This window comes from Anabrus simplex, chromosome 9 (assembly GCF_040414725.1).
Source record: "Anabrus simplex isolate iqAnaSimp1 chromosome 9, ASM4041472v1, whole genome shotgun sequence".
Lineage (NCBI taxonomy): Eukaryota > Metazoa > Arthropoda > Insecta > Orthoptera > Tettigoniidae > Anabrus > Anabrus simplex.
In genome coordinates, this window is record NC_090273.1 from 115610355 (window position 1) to 115633114 (window position 22760).

Here is a 22760-nt window from a genome sequence, read left to right on the forward strand (position 1 = left end):
TTCACATAGTAACACAGCATGAAATCACGCGCAACTGTCAGCTTGCATTCAGGAGATAATGGGTTCGAACCTCACTGTACCGAGCTCGATAGCTGCGGTCGCTTAAATGCGGCCAGTATCCAGTAATCGGGAGATAGTGGGTTCGAGCCCCACTGGCGGCAGCCCTGAAGATGGTTTTCCGTGGTTTCCCATTTTCACACCAGGCAAATGCCGGGGCTGTACCTTAATTAAGGCCACGGTCGCTTCCTTCCAATTCCTAGGCCTTTCCTATCCCATCGTCGCCATAAGACCTATCTGTGTCGGTGCGACGTAAAGCAAATAGCAAATTGCAAAGAAAAAAAACACCTCACAGTCGGCAGCCCTGAAGATAGTTTTTCGTGGTTTTCCATTTTCACACCAGGCAAATGCTGGAGCTGTACCTTAATAAAGGTCACTTCCACTTCCTTACAACTCCTAGACCTTTCCTATCACATCGTTGCCATAATACTTATCTGCATCGGTGCGTCGTAAAGAAATGAAAATCCACAGCCTGTTTCCAGTCATTCGACCGCGTCAGGAATGGAGTGAACGAAGCCCCTTCTAGCGGCAAAGATAGGAAATGTGCCTGTCGCACTCCTCTGGGGCAATGATAAACGACTGACAGATGAAATGAAATGTTAATGGAGAGTGTTGCTGGAACTAAAGATGACAGGGAAAACCGGAGTACCGGGAGAAAAACCTCCGCTTTCTCCAGCACAAATCTCACATGGAGTGACCGGGATTTGAAATACGGTATTCAGCGGTGAGAGGCCGGCGCGCTGCCGCCTGAGCCACGGAGGCTATCTGCGCCGTAAAGCAATTTGAAAAACAATCATCTGCTTAATGGCGTACGGCCTCCGAAGAGACCTGGTGCAGCTCTTTCGAGTTGACGCTCATGAGTGACCTGCAAGTTTGTGAAGATGAGACCCTACCTAGGATGAAATGTAATGCTGAAAATGACATTAAGTCTCAGTCTCCGAGCCAGGAGAAATAATCAATGAAAGTTAAAATACCCCACCCAGTCGGAAATCGAACCCGCGATTCCTCTGTATGCTAATCAGTTAGTAGCGGAACCAAACATTCTCAGAGATGACATTCCATAACTGGGTTAGTTAGGTCATGACTGGTCATGACCATGATGAGGAAAGGAGGTCCAGAAGATGCTGCAGGGGAACATACACGGCAGGGTAAAGAGGACTTGAAAATGATGCAGGCTAGGAAAAAGCGGACAGACATCTTAAAAGAGGGAAAAGCCTACACTGGGGTGTGGCAATGAGAAGTAAATATTAGTTTAAATGTACTCAGTGGCGGCTCGTAAAGTTTCATATGGAAGCGTCACGTTATTTTTAAAAACGGAGGCGGGTACCATAAGTCTAAACTACACACACGCGCGCGCGCGTAAGTATAAACATTTAAAGACAATATGTCAAAACACATCTAGACTTCCTTTATCATTAATACTAACGTCAGGGTCAGATCCACCGTTCTTTCTTTAGTTGTTTATAAATATTTCGATCATAACCAGCGAATTTTTACCTCCCAGTTGCCATTGCACTTCTCAGGGATGTCTTTATTCTACTTAATAATGTAGATAAACACATTTTTCTTTCCTTACTAGTCATTGGCATGCTTATAATATTATTTTCAACGATTTACAACGATGGTACGTTTGAAAATACGTGTCAATTTACTGTGCAGCTTTTCACTTTTCTTATTTTTCTTTTCAGAGACCTACCTGCTACCCTTCTCGGGCACAGTTTGCTTGTGAACGAGGCTCTCTCATTACAGCTGGCCTATTCTCCAAGAAACATAGCCAACGGCAGCATTTAAACATCTGCTTTTCGGTCATATGAGGGTTGTGATCGGGAGCTGATAAATACGGTTTAGCGCTCTATCCAGTAGCCAGATTTCGCAGTTTAGAAGTACTTCCTTATGAGTCTAAAAACCGTGTCATTTATTGTATAATGTATTGAGAAGTAAAAAGTAAAATATTAACTTTAATGGGAGGGTACGTGACCCTGTGCAGTTGTAATCGAGCTAGCGAAGCGAGAGGTTGTATTGTGCAGTGAGTGCTGAGTGAGAAGTATGAATATTGCTTTAGAGCAATATCGCGCGGCCATAGGTCGATGGCACGGGCGAGTGAAGTGTGTGTGTACGCCAAGTGATAAGGTGCATTTAAGAAAATCTGGGCTTGAGGGAACTATGATGGTAGCAGCAGTGGTGGCAATTCTTCTGATAATGGGAGGCATAGAAATGAACCCTGGACCAACGGGTTCATTGAGCTGGGAGGACATAGATAAGATTAGGGAAATAGTCAGAGATACTTGCCAGTTTGAGCAAACGAGGGAGTTAATTCGCGAGCTGAGAAATGACATGACAGAAATGAAAGACTGCATAAAAGAAGAGAGAAGAATTATGACAGAAAAGGTGGTGGAAAACTCTAGGGAAATAGAATTATTGAAGTCGAATATGAAGGAGAAACTGATAAATTAAAGTGGCAACTGAAAATGACTATCCAGGACGCAAAGAGGAAAAATATTTTCATATACGGCATTCCAGAGAAGGAAAAGGAGGATTCGAATGATCTAACGAATAAAGTGTTGGATATTATAAATAACCATATCAAGATAAATTGTAAAGAAGAAGATATTGATGAAATATATAGGCTGGGGAGAGTCAAAGGGAAAAGACCTATTAAGGTTAAGTTGATTTCTGCTTTGAAGGCGAACAAAATTATCCTCAATGGGAAGAACTTCAAAGGAGAAAGGATTTGGGTAAGAAGAGATATGGATAAAGAGACAATCATGGAACAGAGAGTCTTGCGATTTCACCTAGTAAAAGCTAGGAACTATGGACTAAAAGCATACATAAGAGGCAAACGTCTTATAGTAGGTGACAGTAACTGGTCGCGTATCTGGTCAATTGCACAGCTACGAGAAATGGATAGACAGTTGAGTTCATCACACCAGGAAGTGCAACGGCCTGTAAAGGAAGGAATATGGCAGTCAGCTGCCTGCACAGTGGCTGATAACGTACAATCTGATGACAACAGCGATCTGCATACTCTACAGAGGAGCAGAAGACGGCAGAGGGACGAACACCTAGTGGAGGAGGATGGACAAACAGCTGACTGTCGAGTCGACACGAATCCAGGAAGTAGCGGCACACCTGATGACAGAACCAAGACTATGGCTGGGAAAGATCTTCCAGCGGAGTTAAATAACAGTGGGAGGAACGACGAGGCGAGCCGGATGTCAACAGCGGCGCCGCGTGGAGGAGCTGAGGATACTTCCAGGCGTAGGTCAGTGAGTCTAAAAGACTTTTTTCAGAAGAAGGGGATGGGTTCAGGTAGTAGATTAAAACTCACAGAAGAACTATCTGAGAAGGACGTTATTTGCTCTCCGGAGGGAAGTATAATGGAAGTGGAAAGATCTAGAATAACTAGAAGTAAGTCAGGGAGTTTAGAACATAGAGGTAAAAAATAACTAGAGTTAAAGGTATCATGTGTTAACATTGAAGGAGTATGGAGCAAAATAGGTAACGAAGACTTTAAAGAGCTACTGGAAGAAATGGACATCCTTGGGCTTGTAGAAACTTGGGCTGATTACAAGAAAGACTTAAAGATAGAAGGGTGTATCGTATGGAGTCAATACGGATCAAGGAGATCCAATAGAGGAAGGATATCGGGCGGAATTTCAGTGGTTATCAAAAACAACTTAAAAGATAGAATACAGCGGTTAGAATCTGAGTTTAAGGAATTAATCTGGATAAGAATATTAGATAGGGTTAATTGGAGGAATGAAATATGCATAGCTTTTATATATAATCCACCTTTGAGCTCTCCATTTGCGCAGAATGATTTTTTTGAGAATTTAGCGACAGAAATTAGACGAATGAGAAGTACGTATGATCAGGCAAGCATTATTATTATGGGCGATCTTAACGCGAGGATAGGGGACAAGAAACCAGTTTATAGTCAACTTGAGGACGGGGTATTACTAGTTAATAGAAATAGCCAGGATAAAGAATGTAACAGAAATGGAGAAAAACTACTAGAGTTATGCGCGGTAGAGGAGCTTTATATATTGAATGGGTGGTGGTTTGGAGATGAGAGTGGAAAACTAACCTATATAGTAGAAAATGGGGGCAGTACAATTAACCTAGTTGTATGCTGTAGGGATAGTTTGCAAATTATCAAAGAGATAAGCATTAAGGATTGGGCAGAGGCAAATCATATGCCAGTATCTATAAAATTAATTATTCAAGAGATAGGAGCGCAAGAGATTGTTTACGATAGCGTACAGGAGAGGAAAATAGCTAGGTATCGTTGGAGAGAAGAATTAGGAAATGAATTCAGAGAGTACTTCAATGGAAAAAAATGTTGAGATTTGGAAAATAGGTATTGTAAAATTGATAGAAGAGAATAGAGTGGAGGAAGCCCTAACCAGGATAGAAAATTTAATAGGAATGGCAGGAAAAGGTATGAGGCAAAATCTAAGTAAAACGCAGATAAGAGGTGGATGGTATAATACAGAATGTGTAAAGAAAAAGTCACAAGTTATGAAGGCACTTAGGATATACAGGGTGGATGGTGGTCAAGTAGCTAGAAACGAATTTTGTAAAAAAAGGAAAGAATACAGAGAATTGTTAAGAAAGACGAAGTTGGAATGGCAACAAAAGTTGGCTGCAGATATAAATAAAAAGTGCAAGGACAATGACAGTAGGAAAGTATGGGATAAAATAAATCAAATAACCAAGAAGAAGTCGGGCTCTGGGGGGACCAATATAAGTTATAGTACATGGGTCCAGTATTTCGAGAAATTATTGAATAAAGAAGACACATGGAGAGCTCAGCATGAGGGGATTACTGTTTCGAGGGGTTTGAGTGTCACTCTGCCTGAATTAGATGAGGCTATTTCGACTCATGAAATAAGGAATCTGTTACAACGAGCCAAAAAGGGAAAATCAGGAGAAATTTCAGGTATCACATATGAATTTTGGAAAGAGGTGGGAGAACGAAGCGGCATGTTGGAAATTTTGACAAAGATATTCAATAAAATATTTGAGAAATGGATATTTCCAAGAGCTTGGAAAGAGGGGATTATATGCCCTATATACAAAAATAAAGGGGATAGATTAAATCCAGGAAACTATAGGGGAATTACCTTATTAGACACATTGGGGAAAGTATATACGGGTATACTAGCAAATAGACTAAGGAACTGGGCAGAGAGACATTCAATCCTCTCGAAATTTCAAAGTGGCTTCAGAAGAGGGAGAACAACACCAGATAATGTTTTTATTGTGAGAACTCTTATTGACAAATATGTAAAGAAAAAACGTAGAAAGCTCTATATTACATCAATAGATTTAGAAAAAGCATTCGATACTGTGAACAGGGGGGCAGTCGTTACTAGATTGAGACAAGTAGGAGTGTCATGTAAAATGATAAGGGCTATAGAAAAGATCTATGCTGAAGTAAAGTGTAGGCCTACTGTGAGAGTCAAAGAAGGAGTAGTAGTAGGAGATATTATTTCTAAAATGGGTTTGAAACAGGGATGTAAATTGTCACCGATTTTATTTTTATTTTTCATTAACGATATACTAGAATTTGAAGTTGAGGAAAGATTAGCACTGCCGTGTTTAGAAAATCAGGATATTCCTGGTCTTGTCTTTGCTGACGACATACTCCTGTTCACACTAACGCCAGTTGCAATGCAAAAAAGTATTGATGGTATCGAGAAGTACTGTAAAGAGTGGAATATGAAAATTAACGCACAGAAAACTAGAGTAATGGTGTGCAAAAACGGGAACAAATTAGCAAAAAAGGAAAAATGGTATCTTGAAGGAGTAAATCTGGAAGTAGTTAATAAGTTAGAATATTTAGGAATTATCATATCAGGAAATGGAAATTGGTCTGAACACGTCAAGAGAGCAAAACTGATTGGTATAGCAGCCCTAGCTAGTATAAGAATATTAGATAACAGGATGCCTAATATTGATTTTAGGGTACAAAGAAATGTATACAACGCTGTGATTAAATCTAAAATGATATACGGTTCAGAAGTATGGGGCACAGAAAAGGAAACAGTAATGCTCGATTCAGTCACTAGTAGATTTATTAAAATAATTACAGGCTTACCAATATGTACAGCGAATAGTGGAGCAAGATTAATGTGTACTGACATTAATATAAAAATGGATATAATTAAGAGATTAATAAAATATTGGTTTAGGTTAAAAAGGGGAGGAGGGGGAGAAATTCTAGATATAGCTTACCGACACCAAATGAGGTATGAGGATGGGTACTGGGCGGGCAACTTAAAGAAAATATTAGAAGGAATTGGGATGGGGAACTATTGGGACAACGATTTAGAAGAAAGAAAAGTCTGTGGGAGAGTGGCACAGAGGGTAGCAGATATAGAAATACAAAGGCTAAGAGCTGAGGGTAATAATAGGAGAACTCTGGAGGAATTCATGAATATATACCCAGGTATGAAAATAATACATGATAAATTAACCAAACGTGACCCTGTGACCTTAGGGGTCGGCCGCCTCTGAATACTAGAAAAGCAGTAGATCCAGTATTTTAATTATTTCCTTGAACAAAACGCAGCAAGATTTCAATAAATAAAATTTAAAAAGGCGTTGGAAAGCTAACAATATATAATAATAATAATAATAATAATAATAATAATAATAATAATAATAATAATAATAATGTTATTGTTTTTACGTCCCACTCACTTATTTTTGGGTATTCGGAGATGCCGAGGTGCCGGAATTTCGTCCCGCAGGAGTTCTTTTACGTGTCAGTAAATCTACCGAAACGAGGCTGGCGTATTTGAGCCCCTTCAAACACCACCGGACTGAGCCAGGATCGAACCTGCCATGTTGGGGTCAGAAGGCCAGCGCCTCAACCGTCTGAGCAACTCAGCCCGGCTAACAATGTATTACTCCTGCACTGAGATATTTCAATTAACAGGGCTCGAACAAGAAGAGTTCTTGTAATCACCTGAGGTGTCACTGAAACTCAATAAGGAGGTGATAATAAGGAAGACACCAATTCTCTTTTGTTTCTTATTCTTGAACCACTCTGTACTAGTTATGCCCCAAGATAATTTATGCAATATTATGTCTGGAGTTGTTTTGACTCCATGCTGATGGGATCTTAATAAAGATTCAGTGAGGTGAGGAATGAAAATTCAAAGAGATATTATCACCTTCTACAAGAGCAGCAGTGATGCCAGAAGCGGCATATTAGTATCCTGGAATCTAGTAAATGTCATTTATAAGGAGCACCAGTTTTTGAAACAGTTCGTTTCAAGAAATAGGTCAGCAGACTGGGTTTGTAGCGAACATAAACGAATGCACTTTCTCCGCAAATGAGCAGACTTCCAGATAATTACAATTGTACAAGAATGTTATTTTATTCCAAGATCTTCGCGAACCACCAAGTTTCTCTGCAGTTCGTCTTGCTTCTTATTACATAAACCCATAATAATTAACATATCTTGTGTTCTGGGCCGTGACAGTACAAATCTAGCCTACAACACACACTTGAAATCAAGAATGAGGAATGGACCACATAAATGCCGCTTATGCTGCTGTAGCTCATTGTTCGAAATCTAATATCAGTATTCAACTGCACAAAAACTGGCCGTCGCTGAAGATGACTTTCTTTCAAAATTATCTTGTTTGAAATAGGTTGAGAATATATTGGTGGCCAATTTCTGTGTGTCAGAGTATACATGTGTATGAGTCCTCTGTCCACAGGCTGGTTTGAACACAATAATTTAACAATTAGGTGTCAAAGAAGGGGTACTCTATGGTAATGAGGGCTGTGGTACACACATGCACAGAAATGGTGTACCGATATAAACAAAGTATGGCGCCCCCTCCCTCTCCAGCTCCTCGCTTAACGCATTGCTGCAGACAGGCCGCTACAAGACTTTGGTGTAATTGAAATGGGCATGGTGGTGGATGTATAGCAATACACACATTGTGCCTTCAGCACTACCCGTTCACTCCCTTACCCTCCTTTTCGGTACTGGGGACTCTTTAACACTACCCCTTCACTCCCTCGCCTCCTTCTCAGTACTGAAGTGGGGGCAGTATTGACTGTTTATGTCGGGAAACCATTTCTGTGCATGCGTGTGCACTCATTTGAAAAACAAATTGCACCATAAAGTAGCCATCGCAAGGACACACAGGTTGTTACACTCACAGGACGAGGAAGTATAAAGAAAACTATTGTACGTTTATTGCAGGGTAACAAACACTTGCAGGATGTTCTTAGTACGGCGTTGGACCACCCGTAACACGGAGGCATACAGACGTCGGATGTTCTCTTGAGGAAGATTCTACCACAGTTGGCGCAACTGATCCTCCAAATCTGCGCTGATTGAAGTTGCCGTCCAATCTGGTCCCACTCGTTCTTGATGAGCTAGGTGGTCGGGCATTCTTCTTCTCAGTCTGAGTACCGTAATCTCATGCTTATTTTACTATTTGAAGGTGTCCACCAGCAGTCGGCATTGCCTACGGTCATCTGCTTTCCGAACTGTCACTCGAAGTGGTGCGTGAGTTTCATCTTTGATCTTGTCTAGCCATCTTCTGGACGGTCTTCCACGCTGGGTATTATCCTGCTGGGAAATCGGGTTGTCGAGCTGCACCTGGAAAGGAAGCACACACGACGGCAGAATTCCCCGGACGTATAGCTGCGCTGTCATGGATCCTTCAATCACTGCCAGCTGGGAGGGGAATCGTCGGAAATGGCACCCCCTCCCCCCCCCCACTATGATACCTCTCGTTGGGGCGATGAAACACTGTGCTGACCAGGACGTCTCCAGTCTCGAGTTCGGCAGTCATCTGTATCCAGATAGAACCGTGATTCGTCGCTGAACACTCGTTGCCAATCTGCACGCTGCCAAACAGCTCGTTCCTGGCAGAAGTTCAAACTTGCTCGGACACATCGATGACAGATTCTGCTCTACTAGCCGCCTGGATATAGTACTGATAAAAACAGGCTTATCCCCAGCTGTAATTATATGTCTCTGTATAGTGCCCGGGAGTGATTACAACCTGTCGCACGAAGAAGTGATACTCCTCCACGGTCGACCCGCGCTTGAGTGAACCCTCACGTTCCCAATAAGCCCAACAGCGACGCATGGTGTAGTCAGAACGGATCAAGTGGCGAGCAATGCCCCGAAATGTCCAAGCCGTCTTTCTTAATCCGACGATGCGGCCTCTCCCAAAACTGATCTGGGCAACTGGTTTAAGGCTTGTCGAATATGTCTTTGGAGAATGCTCCGTGTTCACCCAACGTAACTCAGTGGCTTATACTTTATTTCGTGTCTTGTATCTATGAATGAGGGAGGGATACGTACACCCTTTAGAGGCACCAGCAATTAGCTTTAACCGCAAATAGAACACACGTTAACCTATGACGATATTGTGTGGCAACCTTCTTTGTACTCACGCGATTCTTTCATAGTGCGGGTTCCTTCCTTTCAAATAATTGGAAAGGGAATCACAATCCAAGGAGAGGAAACCAAAACCGTGAAATTTACCGATGATATTGTTATTTTATCTGAGCCTGCAGAAGATCTGGAAAAATTGCTGAATGGTATGAACGGAGTCTTGGGGAAGGAGTATAAGATGAAAATAAGTAAGTCCAAAACAAAAGTAATGAAGTGCAGTCGAACGAAGTCAGGTGATGCAGGAAATATTAGATTAGAAAATTAAGTCTTAAAGGAAGAAGAGGAATATTGTTACTTGGGTAGTAAAATAATTAGCGATGGCAGAAGTAAGGAGGACATAAAATGCAAACTAACACAAGCAAGGAAGGCCTTTCTTTAAGAAAAGAAATTTGCTCACTTCGAACATTGATATAGCAATTAGAAAGAAAAGGCATTCGTCTGGAGCGTAGCATTGTATGGAAATAAAACATGGACGATAACTGACTTAGAAAGATAGAGAATAGAAGCTTTTGAAACGTGGTGTTACATAAGAATGCTTAAGGTGAGATGGGTATATCGAATCACGAATGAAGATATACCGAATCAAATTGGTGAGAGGAGAACGACTGGGCAGAATTTGGCGAGAAGTGATAGAATGATAGGACACATCTTAAGACAGGACTTGTTCAGATGGATTTTGAGGGAAGTGTAGGCGGTAGGAAAGGTAGGAGTAGACCAAGGTATGAATATGACAAGCAGATTAGAGCACATGTAGAATGCAGGAGCTACGTAGAAATGAAAAAAATATCGTTGAATTGTGGTTTTTTAACACATTGCTTTTGCACGTGTAGCGAAGCACGCGGGTAGCGCTAGAAAATTTTTTTAAAAACTACTGCAAAAGAAGAACTTGTAGCTGACACTGAACATGAAGTTACTCAAGTATTGAGGAAGTATATGCGCTGTTTGTACATACCATTTTCCTGTCTTACCACGGGAAAATAAGACCTTGAATTTATTGTATATATATGTGTGTGTGTGTGTGTATTAGCACCAAAATTATGTAGAGTGAGACTTAATGCCTAATATCAGATACGGATATATTATTTGTGATACTACCTTTAAAACATTGCAACACATGGTGCAATACTGTTACAGTTACTGTCGAGTCATCGCTCTGTCACTGTATGCTTTTAGCGACGAGATCATATTTAGGGAGTTTCAAAGTTCTCCTGGGGCTATTTCAACACAATATGTAACATTTGTAACTGGGTGGGAGTGACATCATATCTATTTTTGAGCACTGACATAGGTGTTAAATCATGTGACAACTTATGCATATATATATGGGTTGTATCCTACAGCGGCAGTCAGTTGGATAGTTCAGTTGGTTGGAAGGAGATGAATGGAGAGACTTGCCATGAAGTCAACTGGAAGGAGACGAATGGGGAACAGTGATATGGATACGTAATCGTCAGTGAACAAATGGATTGCATGTTTGGCGTGTGTTTCGTGCATCTGTTCAGTCGAGTTCTTGTGTGAGTTCGGTGACAGCCGAATATTGAATCGTTGTAATGCAGACTAACAGTTATCAGTGAATTACTTCTAAAGTTGATTCTGAAGAGTGAATATAATTTCAAGCTATGCTATATCTCGTTTTTGAAACTAAAAGGATACATCACCAAATTAGATTTGAGATACCTACAGCTGATACCAATTCAAAGGAATACGACGTAATAACACTCAAAGTGTTCAAGGTACAATTAAGTGAACCAGTGAGGGATAAATTTCTTGTACGACTTTTAAATGTTCGGTCAAGAGGATTTCCAATTTTATGCCTAGAGTTTCCTTCAGTTATAATGTCAGAGTTTTATATTATCTTTTGAAATATTTTGTTTAGTATCAAATTAATTAATTATTTCATTTCAATAAGTAGATCAGATAATCTGCGTCCGCCTCTGTGGTGTAGTGGTTAGCATGATTAGCTGCCACCCCTGGAGGTCCGGGTTCGATTCCCGGCTCTGCCACGAAATTTTAAAAGTGGTATGAGGGCTGGAACGGGGTCCACTCAGCCTCGGGAGGTCAACTGAGTAGAGGTGGGTTCGATTCCCACCTCAGCCATCCTGGAAGTGGTTTTCCGTGGTTTCCCACTTCTCCTCCAGGCAAATGCCGGGATGGTACCTCACTTAAGGCCACGGCCGCTTCCTTCCCTCTTCCTTGCCTATCCCATCCAATCTTCCCATTCCTCCACAAGGCCCCTGTTCAGCATAGCAGGCGAGGCCGCCCGGGCGAGGTACTGGTCATTCTCCCCTGTTGTACCCCCCGACCCAAAGTCTGAAACTCCAGGACACTGCCCTTTAGGCGGTAGAGGTGGGATCCCTCGCTGAGTCCGAGGGAAAAACCGACCCTGGAGGGTAAACAGATTAAGAAGAAGAAGATCAGATAATCTCACAATTTAATGGGGAAACCGAACACCAATTTCCTTTTGCCAGAACCTGTATGTCATGCTGTCAAAGTAAGTAACCTAGAGATATTCAAAACTCTCATTCTATTATTGTTACATTGATTTGTAGCTGGCGCCCATCAACTATTGTACCAGTATGTGTAAATAATCAGGTAAGTACTAAGTGTGAGTACATAGTCCGACGACTGAGTATTTTATTTCGTGAATATTTTAATACTGTATTTAATTTTAATTCATTTTCACATTTTAAAATCAGTGACTAGTAAATCACACTATAGCTATACTAAAAGCAAGACCTCCTCTCCCACTCATAATCAAAGCCTTGGAGTCATTACAAATAAAAGCTTAGATTGGAATGAACAAATAACTGATAATTGCTAGAAAGTATATGCTTCGTTTTACCTACTCAGAGTTCACCAGTCACTTCTTCCACACACACTATCAAAATAACATTAATTCAGATGCTTGTGTTACCCATCTTCAACTAATGTGACGTATTAGTTGACGCTGCCAGGGAATAAACAAAGAAACTGCAGAAGGCAATGAACTCTAATGTAATAAATAAGGGCCTTATTTTTTGGTGAAATAAAACTGTTGATTGCGGTGTTAAAACTAACACTATTTCGGTAGGTATTTTGTGAAATAAATTGTCATACTGATCGATGTCTCTTGTGAAATATTACTTATGGTATGGGGTAAATCTAACTAATTTTGTGATTAGGGGTTTTAAAGTGAACACTTGTAATGTATTAAATTGTTATTAAACCTTAGAACAACCAAATATACACAATGTTGTAGAAATAAATACCGGTAAGCCTATATAAATCACTGAAACCTCAACATGAAGTTAGGAATTTATACGTAGCCTACAGGTATTTGCCGGTCCCGTGGTGTAGGGGTAGCGTGCCTGCCTCTCGCCAGGAGGTCCTAGGTTCGATTCCCGGACAGGTCAGGGATTTTTTTTCTCGACCTGAGGGCTGGTTCGAGGTCCACTCAGCCTACCTGATTAGAACTGAGGAGCTATTGACGGTGAGATATCGGCCCCGGTCTCGAAAGCCCAGAATAATGGCCGAGAGGATGCGTCGTGCTGACCACACGACACCTCGTAATCTGCAGGACTTCAGGCTGAGCAGCGGTCACACGGCAGGCCAAGGCCCTTTCAGGGCGTTAAGTGCCGTGGGGTTTGGTTTGGCTCTACATGTTTTAACATTTTGAATGACTTGTCTCCAAAGTAAAAAAAACTACGCTTGGTTTCAACATTATCAGAATTCAGAGTTGTGCGACAGTCAGAAAGTATGTTTTTGTAAACAATGCAGCCCCTTTCGCTGACCACATTAGACGTCGGAAACCGTAATACTTGCGAACACTGGTGCAAATCCTCCTAAAACTTCACTAACAATGTCTTCTTTCTTCTCTTCTATCAGACGTGCTTTCACTGCATTTTGCAAAGCCATATATCCCTGGAAGATATTCATGGATATGCTGGTGCTGCCCGGCCGGGGATGAGTAACTCAGACGGTTAAGGTGTTGGCTTTCTGAGCCCAAGTTGGTAGGTACAATCCTGGCTCAGTCCGGTGATTAAATATGTCAGCCCCGTGTTACTAGTTTTATTGGCGCGAACAAACCTCCTGTGGGACAACATCCCGACATCTCCGAAAACCGTAAAAGTAGTTAGTGGGACGTAAAAACAATAACATTATTACAACTCAACCAGGCGATTTATTTATTTATTTGCTCTTTGCTTCACGTCGCACCGACACAGATAGGTCTTACGGCGACGATGGGATAGGAAAGGCCTATGAATTGGAAGGAAGCGGCCGTGGCCTTAAAACCCAGGCATTTGCCTGGTGTGAAAATGGGAAACCACGAAAAACCATCTTCAGGGCTGCCGATAGTAGGGCTCGAACCCACTATCTCCCGATTACTGGATACTGCCTCCACTTAAGCGACTGCAGCTATCGACCTCGGTGCGATTTATTTAGAATAGGCCTACTAATATCGTCATATTTTATAATAAAGTCCATCCATGTCGTCATGTCAGGATTATCCAATTTTTCTATAGAAATGCTGGCTTGCATGAATGCTTTTGTTGTGTCTATTACAAATTGCTCTCTATCACTTTTCAACTCCTTTGCGATGTGTAAAGTATCACCGATTGTTATTTGCCGCTTAAAATGATGTTCATTTGCTTCATTCTTCTTCTTTTTGTGTGTTTCTGATTCTCTACAATATTTATCGCACGCATCTCTTCGTTTTCACGTAATGCGAATATTACAGTACTTACACATTAGAATCTTTCTTGCAGCATAAAATACATAGAACGCCTCACTGTTGTATTCCTCGGCCCTCGGAAGAACTGTTGTGACTTTAGTTTTCAGCATTTTTGTACTTAAATGCTGGGCATTTGCTGATCAAGGTTCATAAGTGACGAACTTTCATTGCGAAAGAGTATAATGCGCACTGCTGTACCTACAACTGATCTTGCTACGACCACAACGCCATTTGCTGTAATCGATAACAGATATCGATTTTAATGATTGCCTTAGAGGTCGCGGAACTGAATACACATACTTCCGATACACAGGGCTCATCGCTTTGTGTGAATTTGTGTAAAGAATATACAGCGCTATCAATCAACAGAGAAGGAAACTACTATAGTCAAGTTCTCAAGAGCATTTAAACGTTTATTGGAGATCTTTTCCGATACGTTTTCGCATTTTTCTTACCAAGTGGGGTATATTTCGTGAATATTTGCGCGATTCGCATAATAAACAGATTTCGCGATATTTCGCGAGTTCATTTCGCTAAAATACGTTACGGTACCTACAAGGTCTAAAGACTAGAAAGAAGATATGAAAAATTTCGTGCTTATCGCTATTACCAAAAAATACGGCCCCTAGTAATAAAGAAAACTGATATTGAAAGTATTAAATAATACTGCTCATATCACTTCCTATTATGAGACACATGACTGGTTAAAGTTTAAGCAAATCAGATATTTACACAGTGCTACCCTCTTCGATACGCTATAGTGCTACTCTCATTTACCAACTTTTAAAAGACGCAACTCTGCAGTATCTTACCTCAGCTTATTTATTATAATTTAGCGTATGAAATTAAAAATAAAATCACACATTCACAAATTAAATATACAGTACGCTATTACATTTTCACCATCAAGCTCTGCAAATAGTCTATACAAGAAGGATTTGGGTCAAGAGTCTTTTGGGCTACCCTGATAAGCACTCAGGGGGCACTGTTCCACTATATGACGAACTGTTTGCTTAGGGGCACCGCAGCTACATTCCAGGGAGGGAAGTTTGCCCCATTTATAGAGGAAGTCAGCGCATTTTCCATGGCCTGTCCTGATACGATTCAGGGTTGTCCAGGTTTTGCGAGGTAGGTCAATTCCTTTTGGTATTCTTGTAATACACGGGAAGTTCTGATACTCAGCTGGAGCCATAGAAGTCCATTCTTGAAACCAATCTTGCTACAGGCTGAATTTGTCAACCAGGATTTTGGCAGTCCTTATTGTTGGATTTCTGGACCGAAGTCTGTTGTTCAAGGCGTAGAGTACATCTCCGTGAATTGGCAGATTGGAATTCCTCGACAGCTTCTGGTTTTCGTGCAACAAGGCATTCTTTCTCCATAAGTGAGGTGGAGGAATATGGCTTAAAACTGGTAGCCAAGAAGTGGGGGTAGATTTTATGGTTCCCGATATAATGCGCAAAGTATGATTTAGCTTAGCTACCTCTCTTCCATGCCTTTGCTGGCGAGATGTAGTGTTCACAGTGCACTGCCTTCTGGTATGGGCTATATTAAATTTGTTACTTTCATTGACCTGTCTCAGTCTAATCCTTGGCTTTGACAATATGAAAGTGACTGAGGTATGAGTGATGCTAGTAATACCATTCCTTATGCAGCCAGTCCCTGTTATGAATGGTGTGAAAATATCGCTCATAGGGTCGGTTTGTGCATGTATTTCAGTGGGCTTTGCATACTGATATGTAATAGCAACTGCTGGCTTGGTGAGGAAAGCAACAGGAAACTCCTCATTTCCCTAGTACGCCTCTTCAGTGACATGCAGCTGTTGGCGGAGCTGCAGAGGATCAAACCAGCCTTCGGGCTGAATACCCAACATACATACCTCTCTTCCGCTCATTAGCAGTACATTCTATCCAACTCCTCTCTTACTAAATCCATCAATGTATAACCAAACATTTTCTGACTTAACTGTGGTCAGCATTGAGGTCTTTGGTTCAGAGGATCTTGGGTTTGATTCCCAGCTGAGTTAGCGATTTTAATCGCGTCTGATGAACTGGGCTGTTTGTGTTTGTCCCAATACTCTCCTCTTCATATTCAGACAACACACCACACTACCACCCTTTGATTGCATTCCAAATAGGGTTGCACTCAGGAAGGGCATCCGACCATGTAACAGGGCCAAGTCGTCATGTGCGACATAGTTCGCACCTGCGACCCCACTGCTGTGGGGAAAAGCAGAAGACTTGTACAACAATTCAGTCCATGTGTCTGGTGCCACGCTACGGAATTCTTCCCCATTGAGAGTTAGGAACAGCAAAAAATTAGCCTCTTTCAATGTATCTTGTTGGGATTACTTCCTTAAAGTGCGTAGCCAGGTTGTACGAATGCACGCCTACGATCAGGGGTGGGAAGATCCAGGTGTAACTATAAGAAATAGGGGTTCAGCACAAGTGATACAAGATTTGAATGTGGACAAGAACAAACCACGAGCCACAGTAGCGGCAATTGGGAGTTAAAAGTGAGGGAGGGGGGCAAGAAATGTACAGACAACTTAAAAGTACCCGGGTTAGTGGGATATAGCAAGCGGTGGGGGGAAGACGATGGGGTGTATGCATGAAAACTGGAAAAAAGCTACAAAATGGCAAGTTTTTCAATGCTCTCTGAGCGACTTTCCACAGAGAGCTACAGGTTTTACCAACTTAAGTGCGGTAATAATTTGAGATTTTGATTCAATACTAGACTATAGAATAAAACTTTCACCAAAGGAACAATATACACATCAATTAAAATTAAACAGAAGTACGGCGTGATTATGCAATTAAAATCATTTAGTATTTGACTAGCCCTATACACTAAGAAACTAACAGACAATAAAGAGACTGCCAGACGGACGAAAGCGCGCGGCAAGTCGGTGAATCATACCTCAGTGTCCATGATCTTGGCAAAAAATTATACCCTTGGTACCCTTTATCACAGTACATGCAAAGTCTCCACTACTCGCTATGGTGCTATGCAAATCGGTTAGCCGCGACGAACGAAATTTTGTGCATATTTCCGCTAATAATTAAAGAAAATAAAGAATTAGCTGATAAGCCAACAGAGCTTGTACAAATTGCTTTTTATTTAAATAATTCCTATATTCCTAGTTTCAGATTGCTAAAATGTAATTAAAATATATATTCTCCACAAAATAGGGGGGGGGGGGGGATTGCCCCCACTCGCACCTCTTAATCACCATTACTGACAAGCCCCATGCTTCAGTGTCCTCTGTGCCCAACATCTTGCACAGAGGATCATCTACAAGCCACTCAAGAGTGCATTGGACATTGCAATATATTGTGCATGCGTAATATGCGTACTTCAAAATGGCTTGTACGTCAACTGTAAATTTGTATGTTTTCGACTTGAGTATAATAATAATAATGATGATGATGGGTGAACAAGTGAACGAATGACATAGTATTCTAGTATTTACATTAATTCATACTTGCATTAAGATGAACTAAGACAGATTGGACAGTATGTTAAAAACTCTTCTCCCCAATCACGATCATAATCATCTTATTCATTTGTATGAAAAGACAGTTTAACTTATAGAAAATGTGTTTAAGTGCAAGACAAGGCCAAGAGCCTTAACTTGGCCACTTATAAAGTCATAAATAAATCTCAGCGCCAGTAACAACAAAATCCGGGGCAGATTTACCCGGTTATTGCTCCTAATTAAGATTGTGAACGAGAGCAAAGTATCGAATTAATGAGGTGTAAATTACAGCAGTTTTAATAAGACAACTTCATTGCCATCAAATTACTCATCTAGCTCCTAACCAATTAGATCACAATACAGATGGCGAATACTGCACCACTACGGAGTTCTGGTTTTGTCAGGCAAATAATAATGGGCGCATACTTACAAATATGTTTTAGCCCAAATGCTCATCCCAGAAAACTGAGGCCATGACCTCTCCGGTCAAACACACAGCCTTTGCTTTCTTTGGTGGTGAATCAGCATGTTTTCACTGCTTTGACCGCTGTTTTGTCTCTGGGGTATAGTAGTGGACCCAAGTTTCATCTGTAGTCACAAACCGGCACAAAAAACCCTGTTGGTTGCACTGAAAACGGGCCAGACTTTGTTCGGACATTTCCAATCTGGTGCGTTTATTGCCCAATGTCAAGAGCCGCGGCACCCATCTTGCGGATATTTTTTTCATACCTAATTCTTCGGTTAAAATATAATATACCCGTTCAGGAGACACCCCCACAGCTTCAGCAATCTCCCGCACTTTCAGTCGACGATCCTTCATGACCATCTTATGCACTTTTGCGATAAATTCTGGGGTCATAACCCTTTTTGTATGTCCACTACGTGGATTATCATCCCAGCTCTCCTGACCAAATTTAAACTTGCTGGTCCACTTGGCAACAGTTGAAAATGAAGGAGCAGAGTCCCCCAGTGTGTTATGAAAGTCGGCATGAATTTTCTTTGCTTTCATACCTTTCTTTACAAAGTATTTAATCACTGTTCGAATCTCAGTTTTTTCCATTGTCACAATTCACTACGCGGGAACGAGTCGTCACTACCACACTCCTGCAGCTAGAGCATTGACGCGCCACGTGTTCACTCACAAAGGATGTGTGATAATTGCGCGGGAACCTCGTTGCTCTAGCACTGACATCTAGCGGTGATTCCGAGAACTTTTCAAACCGTCCTCGTATTCTTGCACAAAATTACAGGCCAAATATATCTCTATGAATTAACCTTAAAAAGTAAAAATAACCAAAAATGGCCATGCAAGATTCTTGCACCCACCCATTCAATTAAATTTTGTGCTACACAAGACACACAGTATACTGGATAAATCCCGTTACCAGGTGATTACTAGAACTGGGATATCTCTTCTTAAGATTAGAAGAAACTTTTAAAGTATATCATAATGCTATATTTCAGAATCAAACCAAAAATAAAAGCACATTTTGTTGAGGAAGAGAAGGAAAATGATCCAAGACAATCAACATACCAGAATAATGTTTTCTTGCATTTATTTAATGCACATTTCTTTGTTACTAAAAATAGTTTTACTTACAATATTATGTACAATTCAAACATGAAAAATATAGATGTGTTAAAGACTGGCAAAAAAAATAACAAAAGTTCCTTAGGATTCAACACATTCTCACATACATAATTAGCTTCATAACAATTCAATCTAATATTATTAATTTCATAGCACAGTGTAAGCCCAACGATGTACAATGCATTCATAACAGGTACGTTCAACACCTCTGTTCTCAAACAGATAACATCATCAGACTTAAATTGCTATTCTGTATTTGGTGAAGTGTCTTTCTCAAGGCATGGTAATTACAGTACATTAATTATTAATTTTACAATAAATAACAACAATATGACCAGGGTGTAAGGCTCATGAGAACACATGCTTTGTTCATCACCATAGGAAACTTGCCAACCACTGATACAGGTACGGTTCTGAATTCTCGTTATTTACAACTTAAAAGGGTTGACAGCCACTACAATTATCTTTTCCAGAATAGGGATAGGAACAAGAGTTCAATTTATAATTATTTACAAAATATTAAGTTAAAATACCAACATAATAGAATTGGTAAAATAGAACATGCATGTAAATACAATTTATAGTAATTGTAAGAAAGGCCCTTTGGGAAAGTTGATGGCAGTGAACAAAATTTGCTATTAACTAACCCCTTTTGACCAAACTGCCTTGCCTGATACATAAATAATAATTGCTGCCATTAGGTAAGTTACTGACTTGGAAGGCCTGCAATTTTTGTCTTTTTTGAAACACAGAGCATGGCAGTTTGTTTCCATCCCTAGACTAGAATATTGAAATGCACAACCTCCTTTCTCCATTTCTTTCCAAGTTGGTAGTTTTCAACCTTGAACCAGGTCAAGGTAGGGAAGAAAGGACTTAGTAGAGGTCATACTTCCAAACATACACCAAGATCAAAAGACTTACCTAAACAACACATCACTTGGTTACCCACTGAACCAACATGAAGTTATTTTTAATTTCTTGTTAACACAACATATCAGCGATATATTTAAAGAAATTTCAGGAGATTTGTAGACTTTGGAAATTAAAGCAATCAAGCTTGTAGTTTTTCCTGACTGTTGATAAAGTGATCATAGCCACAGGACCTTAAGTTTTACATAAAATCCAAACCAAGCAGTGCCTTGATATCAAAAATCCCACATGCATTGGCTGGAATTCAAATCACTGCCATCTTAGTGAGAAGCCAGTAACGTCGTTTGGATGTCATGCTCCTCGCTTATAAAATGGAAACAGCCTTCGAACTACATTCAACACCACAGCATTATACATAAAAATACAAATATTTATTGTATTTTTAAAACAGGCTTGTGGCCGGCTACAGTAATTTCCTCCGCCTTCAATATGCTACCGTAACATATGAATACACTTCACAACTACAAACTGTTGGTTAACATAAATTATTATGTTTCATTTAACAGTATACATAATATATGCCTGAATTTTGTCTCCAGAGCCTCAGTCATTTCTTTGGAAGGCACTTCTGCATGTCCTATCTCTTGCCAACAGAGCAAGGAGCTTTTCATTCCTCCATATTAAAAGCAAACCAGATAATTTCTTTCTTAATAGAGAATGATATTTACCCACAAATAACATTTACAAAAGAAAGAAAAATCAAGTCAGATTTGTACAACAATGAGGAGGCAGTTATCTGACAGAACAAGAGATTGAAAGATTCACAGTCAGTGAGTTTATGGCACAAGTACCAAACGTGGCGTATCAGGATCAATTCCATGCTCCTACAACACCGTTCACCACTTTATTGTTAAGCGCTGATGTTGATTGGCTGCCCGTTGAGTCTCAGACTGCTAAAACTATCGTCAGACGATATCTGGTACATCTGCCGGTGAAAAATAATTATAAATAAAGATCTGCTGCAATCTATATATCACAAATAACTTTCGAGACTTTCACTAAGGAACATATGATTCACTTTCATACACGCATATCCAACTATTAACAAATCAATAACATGCTGATACAGCACAAGATTTATTTCGAGTTTTGAAACTCGAAGAAACTAGTCTGTAGACCTGGGGCAAGCCAAATCTTTTTAAGACAGGAGATTAAAGAAGCAACAGTCTTAATACAGATCAACTGCTTTAAAAGCCTACAAATGAAAAGTTAATTTTCCCTACTACAAGAATGAGATACAGTGCAGAGCTGCCAGTCATAGGCATGTATGGTGCCCATTGCTTTACATGAAAGACAACTTTAATTGTACTTGTTTCAGGGAGGAGAGAAGCAGAGAATTGGGGCTACAACTGTCAAGTGGCTTGCTCCCAAGGTCCCTGCGAATCAACTTTGGGGGATCATGTCCTCACCTCGTCGTCACTATAGTCCGAATCTGAATCAGAGTCCTCGGGTAAGTCACGGGCCACCGCACCTTTCTCGATCAGTTGGTTGGCCATAGCAGCATCGATGCAGGAGGCTAGCTGGTATGCTGTGTAGCCGGCATAGGTAGGAACCTCCAGTTGTGGTGCACATTCCTCCAGTAAGAACCGGCAAAGACGGGGCAACCTCTGTTCGATGGCGTAATGAAGAACTGTCCGCCCACTCTTACCATCCTGTAAAGAATTAATATAATCTATTATGATGAAGAAATAAATAACATAATGTAAATTCCCAAAACCACAAATTACAATAAAACTGCCTCAATAGTAGCCTGAAAATACTGCATCCATAACTAACCATAACATACAATATCACCTCGTTTGTTGGATAAGAGATGATTTTAGTCTGGACTTGGAAATTAGGACCTGAATTGGAATTCAAGACGAATATTCCAAAAATGAAGATGAAGTCATGGACTACATAATATTTAAAACTTTTGCAGTGTATAGTTAAACATTACATCTGGGCTACTATGGGGTCAAAACTTTTGACATTAAAACAGGCTACCATTGAATGACTGGAAGCTCTAAAACTATGATAGAAGAAAGTTCAGAGTCTTGTGGGATGAACATGTCACTAATGAACAGGTATTACAGAGAGAAAAGTGTAAAAAGAGAATTGCTGACCACTGACAAATACAGGAAAACTGCATAATGAAGGCATGTGCTAAAGTGGTGAAAATTATGCAATTTTACTATTAATTCTAAATTCTAATTCTGAAATGTACAATTGAAGGGTGCAGATGAGCAGACAGGAGGCAAACATCATGCCTTAAGAATATTCAAGACTGGATGGTCATCAAAAGCAATGAAATGTACTGCGTAACTGAAGGTTATGGAGCACACTCCATACTGATTGCCAATGTCTGGAAAACTGGGCAGGGCACGTAAAACAACTTACCAGTGGAATAAAAGCTATATTGAGATTATGCTGTCACAAGATTTGTAGGCTTAAACATTGTGTACACTACTACATTATACATCTGCTTTAGCAGTTCGAAATAAAAAAATACCAATGTTCTTTAGGACAAATAGTTAAGAAACCAAGATATCAGGTCCAATATTCTCATTAGGATAA

The 22760-nt window shown here is 40.4% G+C and overlaps 1 protein-coding gene across 6 annotated transcripts in view; it reads right to left on the reverse strand.

The window, feature by feature from the left end:
- Positions 1-19214: 19214 nt before the first annotated feature.
- Positions 19215-22760, reverse strand: part of LOC136881258 (NF-kappa-B inhibitor cactus) — a 208342-nt gene continuing 204796 nt past the window's right edge. For all 6 annotated transcript variants that reach the window (XM_067154025.2, XM_067154023.2, XM_067154027.2 and 3 more), the window contains 2 exons: positions 21614-21856; positions 19215-21129 (listed from right to left, as the gene is read on the reverse strand). In XM_067154025.2, coding sequence (XP_067010126.2) covers positions 21055-21129; positions 21614-21856 — 318 coding nt within the window. In that variant the 3' untranslated portion in view covers positions 19215-21054. The remainder of the gene's footprint in view (positions 21130-21613; positions 21857-22760) is intronic.